Source organism: Prunus dulcis, chromosome 3 (assembly GCF_902201215.1).
Source record: "Prunus dulcis chromosome 3, ALMONDv2, whole genome shotgun sequence".
Lineage (NCBI taxonomy): Eukaryota > Viridiplantae > Streptophyta > Magnoliopsida > Rosales > Rosaceae > Prunus > Prunus dulcis.
The window spans coordinates 7109916-7117117 of record NC_047652.1 but is presented as its reverse complement, the minus strand read 5'-3'; the positions used below and the strand labels follow the sequence as shown (position 1 = coordinate 7117117).

Below are 7202 nucleotides of genomic sequence, written 5' to 3'. Positions count from 1 at the left end.
AAACATTACGGTTAGGCATATAGTCTGATTCAGCTTGTTTTATCTCTAAAATAAAAAATCGAACTAAATTGCATAACAAAAAATCGAACACTAGGGAGTGAACCTGTATTTTTCAAACGGGCAAAAGAGAAGCACGGTTGGAGCTCAATTTTTCCGATTATTGTTGCAAGTTAGCATCCTAGGTTGAAAAATGGAGAACCAAAGTGATCCAACCCAAAAATTAATTTTTCGATTTGGTTCAGTTTAGATCGTCTATAATGAACTTTGGACACCTGCAATTTTTATTTTTATTTTTATTTTTGTAGTAATAATGCTTACATCAACTTCAATCACATTTCTATTAACGTTCGCTCATGAGATAAAGAGAAATATGAAATAAATGAACGTTGTAAAATCTAATGAGAATAAACCAAATCACGAGCAGAGGTGGCAATTTGTGTTAATAAGTTGCGCTAAGCGGCCAGTTAGTTACTGCAATGCCAGCTTGCTCCGGATTTCTTTTATGCCAAAGATGAAAAGAAAATAAAGGATATATCTGAAAATATTATATCAGTTTCTTAACAAAATCAAGTAATCTTTTGATTAGGACACATGGAATAATATTATGCAGATGACAATTAACATATATTTTAACACTATCTTATGCTGAAAACGGGTTCTGCATCAGCAGTTGGTTGTGTTCTTCTAGTGTATTTGAGAAGCAAACCTTCGGCAGAAAGACCCGGCACTCTCAAGTCACTGAGAAGTAGATGCAGGCAAGGAAGAAGTACATTACTTTTGAGTAAAATCTAAGAAACAATAATGCAGGACAAGAGAAAAATAAAAAGGATGATCACAAGAATATATAAACTAACCTGATATAGGGCTTTAGTTCCATCCACTCCCATTTTGGACGCTCTTTAAAGAGGACGGAGAATCGCTCTGCAGGGTTGTAAGGTAGAGATGATACACTGAAGGCTCGAATCCATGTCTCAGCGCCAAGCTTCTCTATCAAAACTTCACCTTCCAACATGTCTAAACTTGCAGGCATCCTTTCGGGAACCTTACGCGCCCAGTCCTCCATGAACCTCTCCATCTTCCTATTCCCGTCTCTCAAGATTTCTCTTGCAAAATGCACACATACCTTCCTCTCATCCAACTTCCATATACTACTTGTGCTCACACCCTCAATCACCTTGCTACCATAAACATGCAAGCAGTGGTTTGCAAGTTTGTGGGGAAAGCCATCTGATTCCAATGCATTGACAACATCGTCTTCATTCAGACAAGACAATGACCAATCATTCAGCACTGAATTGTGCAAAAGCATCCTAAGAATTCTGTCCATGTACTTCTCATCCACAATTCTCCAATATCCATAAATCTCCACTGCCGAAAGAGCCTGCAACCCAGTCCTTAATTCATCATCACTAGCTTGAACTTTCTCAATAAGATCATCCCAGCTATACAGTCCTGTATTCTTTCCTTCCATCTCTTCCAGGTCCACCATTTCTACGTCCTCCTCAAATCTGTAAGGATTCTCAAAAAGTAGCGACCTTAGCTTGTCAAGTCTGGGGGCAACTTCAACAAGTTCCATGTTACCGGTTGCAATCTTAATGACAGAAGCAACAGATTGCGGATCATGATAGTTCTCATCACAACATATTGGGCTTTCAAAATAATTAAATTGACTTGATGGGGGAATGAGAAAAACAGAATTTGATGTTCCAACGGATTTGATTGCATAAGTTTTTGACTCCGTGCAGAGGACTGCATCTTCATCAGGCTGTCCTCTAATAGTTACTCTAGAGAAAGAAAAAAAAACAAAAAAAAACAAAAACAAAAAAAAAACCAAGGGGAAGCCTTAAACTAGATTCAATGCACGAGAAAAAATTGGAAATAAGACTCTAGAAACTAGAGTTAACTTATTCCTCACCTTTGGTGCAGGACATCAGGGAGAAGTTTCTGATCGAGCTCAAGGAGGATTAGATCATCGTGAGGACCAAAGAGAGGGTGATACGTAATAGGAATTGACGAGCTCGGTTGGAGATTTAGTACTGCTTCTGCACCGTTGCAGTCTGGAGATGGTGGTTCCATTCTCTCCCTCTACACACAGAGATGTGATTCTAAAGGACAAAATGAGAATGACAATTACATGAGAGTCCAACTTCCACTACCAAAAAATACTCAATAGTTGAGGCCAAGATGAGGAATTCCCGTTGGCCTTTGGATAGCCAGTCAATTGTGGCCTTGAGTTTTAATTTCTGAACTGAAGTTGCCTCGAGTTCTAATATCAATCATGAAACTTCATACATCCCTAGCCTCCCCATAGTGCAAAAAATAACTTCACAGTTAAGGGTCTGCAGTTATACTTCAATTATATCAGTTTTGTGAGTCCAAAATATGATTACGCAATAAGCATACTGCAACATATATGCCAAATCTGAATCAAGATCTCACTCATGTGCTAGATCCATACGTAACAAATGGAAGAAAAAAAAAATTGAGTTCAGAGATGGAAAACCTTTGAATTGCTTAAACAGACATCATCCCCCAACAACATCCCAAAGAAAAAGGGACGTTTTAGTCAGACCGAACTTTTCCTAAAGTTGAGAAGACCACATTTCAATTTTAAGATGCAGTTTGCAAATGCAGACAACAGTTTAAACACAGAAAGCTTTAACATAAAGGTCTACATTTTGTTCATCGCCTGCACTCATTTTGGCCAAGGAAACATTGAAATCACAAATTTTCAACTACACGTCAATCGATGTCTAGCTATGAAGACTATGATGAGGCATGTGAGTCACCCTGGAAAAGGCTGATGCATCCTCTCAGCTAAGAAATTTGCCAATGTACCCCCCAATATATTTTTCTGAAGAAAGAAAAAAGGAAGGACTTTGATAAACATTAAATGCATACGAACAAGGCTATTGTCAACCATATCTGGTTTTTAAGATTGGAATTCAAACTAATTCATTCAAATTAAGCTCATCATAATCTAAGGCTACTAAGTCAAGTACGAACCTAGGGACCCCTTTTTGCCTAAAACAGCTAGAAAGGAAAAAGAAAACGAAATGTTCATAAATTATGAACAAGGACTGCAATGCTTTCAAAAAATTCACATTTTATCCTCAACCACTATCATTTGAATCATCAAGTTTATTATTTTCCTATGCTGATGCATACGAACAAGACCATTCTCAAATTTCCTTGAACAAAAAAACAACAGGGCCAGGAGATTATGCTTTGCAGAAGAAATTTTGATAGCAGACAATTGCCAATTGACAGTTTATATGTGCACTAAAGAACAATAAACATTGAAACGAACAAAATTCATTATGCCCAAGAAATTAAATCCACCTAAATACCTCCAAATTGGGTGAGCATTAGATGAAACGGAAGCCCTGGAAACAAAGGCAGAGCCTAATTGAGTGAGGTTTTGTCTATAAACTGTAGATTTCTGCCAAATGGGTTTTGGGAAAGTGGTCAGAGAAGAGGCGGCGATACTGAAGAAGATGAGAAGAAGCAAGAGTTTACATAGTACGGAATGTGAGCAGTGAGAGAGAAAAAAGACGGATGCTACTCTATGCGAATGTCTCTTTCTCTCTCTTGGAAATGGAATGGTTGCTTTCTTTCGGCTATGCTGATGGCATCTCTAGTTTTATGGGGTTGTCATTTATAAGATTTTATTAATTGTTATAGAACTCGAATAATATGAATACCATTAAATATTGGAAGTATATTGAGTGTGGAATTATATTTGCTCTTTATGATGTTTATATTGATAGAATTTTTTCTCAGATAGAACTCACTCTCTCTTTTCTTCTCTGACTCTCACTCCCTTATCTTTTAATTGGTTGTGTATTTTACAACTTAAGATGAAACCTATTTATAGGCAATTAGAATGGCTTTCCGTGGATGCATCTTCAACATTTTCTCCCAACATCATAATTTTATCTTTTGACTAATACTCCCTTACTTTATTCATGTGGATTTCACTTCTTACTTTATAACACTCCCCCTTGAAGACTGTATGTCCCTAGATTGGTTACCTCATTAAAACCTTACTTGGAAAAACTCAGTGGAAAAAAACCTAAGCGAATGAAAAAGAGTACAACTTTATTTGGGACATAAGGGTAATGCGTTCATGTTGCCTCGTTAAAACCTTGCTAGGAAAAACCTGATGGGAAAAATCCTAGTCGAAGGAAAAAGAGTACAACGCGCATATGTCCTGTGTTAGAGGACTCTTGAATGCTCCCCCTGATTTTGCATGCTCCAACTTGATTGCTTGTAGAGTTGTCGTAATCCGATGTCATGCACTAACTTTTAGAATGTACATTTTGGCAATGATTTGGTGAAGAGATCTGCAAGGTTATCGCTTGAGTGGATTTGTCTGACTTTGATTTCTTGACTCTTCTAGAGCTCATGTGTGTAGAAAAACTTTGGTGATATGTGCTCACCCTTGATATACATTCTATGATCTGAGCAATACAAGCTACATTGTCCTCATTCAGGATTGTTGGAGTGTCTGTTGCTGAGGGTATGACACATGTGCTTTGGATGTGATGAATCACCGACCTTAACCAAACGCATTCACGACTGGCTTCATGGAGGGCAAGTATGTCTGAGTGATTGGAAGATGTGGTCATTAGCGTTTGTTTCGTTGAAGGCCATGAGATTGCAGTTCCTCCACATGTAAATACATACCCAGTGTGTGATCGTCCTTGATGTGGATCAGAGAGATATCCTGCATCAGCGTACCCAACAATACTCTGGGCGTTCTTCAGCGTTCTTCAGCCCTTCAGTTGTTCACCAGCCTTTGGTAGGTTGCTCTGGCGTTCTTCAGCCCAAAGGGCATGACTTTGTAGCAGTATGTACCTCTTTCGATGATGAAAGAGGTTTTAGCCTTGTCATCTTCATGCATCATGATTTGGTTGTAGTCGGAGTAGGCGTCCATGAAGCTTAGCAGTTGGTTGTCGGAAGTTGAATCGACGAGCTGATCAATTCTAGGCAGTGGAAAGTTGTCTTTAGGGCATGCCTTGTTGAGGTCGGTGTAGTCGACGCACACTCTCCACAGACCTTTATCTTTCTTTGCCACTAGAACAATGTTCGCCAGCCATTCTGCATATGAGACTTCTTTAATGAAACCAGCAGCTAGAAGCTTATCGATCTCGGCTTCAATGATGGCAACCCGCTCCGGGGCGAAGTTGCGTCTCTTCTGCGCTATAGGCTTGACAGCTAGGTTGACGTGTAGGCGATGGCATATGATCTGGGGATCGATGCCAAGCATGTCGAATGGCGAGATACAAATACGTCTTTGTTGTTCTGGAGGAAGGCTGCAATCTCTACCTTTTCCTCATGGCTTATGCGCGAGCCGATCGACACTTTTCTCTCTGGCTTGTCAGGATCAAGGGGTACTAGCTCAACGTCCTCTTTGGGCTTCCATCCTTCTTCAGGAGAGACCTCCGGACGGATTCCCTCGACTTGGCCCTGATTCTTTGATTGCTATTGGGGAGTAGCTATTCCCTTTCCTTTCTGGTATGCTCGGCTGTCATGAGCGGTATCTGCTTTCTCCTCTGCTTGTTCTACTCCTTTTAGATCTGCCTGATTCACAGGGAGCAATTGTGTTTGCTTGCCTTTCTTCAGACCTTGAGCTTTTCTCGCCATTGCCTAATCGCTGTTGATCTGGCCGATACCACCCCTAGGGATTGGGTAGCAAATCTTCTGATGTCTGGCAGAGGTGATGGTGTTGATCTGGCCGATCCATGGTCTGCTTAGAGTGCCATTGTATGGTGAGATTTCATCAATGACCATGAACGTTTGCGAGCTGATTACAGGTGGAGAGTAGACGTCGAGATCTATCGTGCCCATTGTAACCGTCGTTATGCGGTAGATCAAGGCCGATTAAGTCTTTCTTTTGGAAGCCGATCACGAGATCGTCTTCTACCAGTGAGAGGCTAGTTGAGACTTGGGAGATCATAGTAGCCTGTTTGATCTTCCTTTTCTTTTCTTTATTGGTCAGTCCAGACTCCTCGGAGTCGGCTAGGATTGTGTTAATCCTTATGACCTTCTGGGGTAACTCCTTGGCGGTATCGTGGTCTTCTATCTGCTGGATGGCCTGCTTCGCGATGAACTCCGTGCAGTGACCTTCTCTCACGAGTTCTTCGAGATGCTCTTTCCAAGCAAAGCAATTATTCTTATTGTGCCCATGTGTCGCATGGAAGGCACAATATTTTCTGGTATCCCTCTTGTCCAAATCTCATTTCAAGGGTGGCGGTCTTTTTACCCAAGATTTGTCCTTCACTTGGGCTAAAATTTGATGTATAGGGATGGAGAACTTGGTGTAGTTCTCTTTCGTCATGGCATCTCTTTGTGGGTCTGACCTGCGTTTGTCTTTGTCCCTGCTGCCAAGCCTGTTGCCTCTTTGTTCTGCCCGCTTAGCCGGTCGATCTTCCTGCTCAATGAACTTCTTCGCGGCGATTTGATCGTTATCCCAGAGTGCGTAGCGTTCCGCGGTCGCGAAGACCTCTACCAGAGTCTGGCTAGGAGTGATAGTCAGCTCGCGGTATAAGTCATGTTCTGCTGGAAGAGCTTTCTTGAATGCAGAGGATGCGATTTGGTCATCGCATCCTATGATATTGGCCTTTTCTGCTTTGAACTGCTTAATGTAATCTCGAAGGGATTCCTCGGGCTTCTTGCGCAGGTTGAACAGATGGTCAGGGTTCTTCTTGATCGTCCGATAAGAAGTGTATTCTTTAGTGAAAACGTAAGTAAGCCCATTGAAGCTGTTGATCGACTCGGATGGCAGGATATAGAACTAGTCCTGAGCTGCTCCTCGCAAAGTCATTGCAAACACCTTGCACATTTAGCACATCTTCGGCTTTGTAGAGGATCATAAGGCTCTTGAAATGCTTCAGATGACTTTCGGGGTCGGAATCGCCTTTGAAGCATGTGAAAGAGGGCGTTGAGAATCGTTTCGGGGGAGCAGCATGCTCGATTTTGACGATGAAAGGTGAGGAGTTTGCTCGGTCTACCTCAATGCATAGTGCATCTTCGAAATTTCCCCCAATCTTTAAGTCTCGAAGTCGGTTATTAACAAGCTTCTCAACGTCTTCTGCAGGTGGGGCTAGTCGGTCACGTTGATGACCTTCGCGATTTAGACGATGCTGATTGACGTCCTCATTGGTTTGCGATGCTGATTGACGTCCTCATTGGTGTAG

The 7202-nt window shown here is 41.4% G+C and overlaps 1 protein-coding gene across 2 annotated transcripts; it reads right to left on the bottom strand.

The window, feature by feature from the left end:
- Positions 1 to 512: 512 nt before the first annotated feature.
- Positions 513 to 3615, bottom strand: LOC117623430 (sister chromatid cohesion protein DCC1-like). 2 transcript variants are annotated; one of them, XM_034354407.1, is made up of 4 exons: positions 3351 to 3615; positions 1916 to 2339; positions 855 to 1784; positions 513 to 738 (listed from the first exon to the last, which is right to left on the bottom strand). In XM_034354407.1, exons 2-4 carry the CDS (start codon positions 2074 to 2076, stop codon positions 636 to 638), a joined length of 1194 nt encoding a protein of 397 aa, XP_034210298.1. In that variant the 5' UTR covers positions 2077 to 2339; positions 3351 to 3615; the 3' UTR covers positions 513 to 635. The 2 variants fall into 2 exon arrangements, with proteins under 2 accessions (XP_034210298.1, XP_034210299.1); XM_034354408.1 differs by having other exon boundaries at positions 1916 to 2105.
- Positions 3616 to 7202: the final 3587 nt, after the last annotated feature.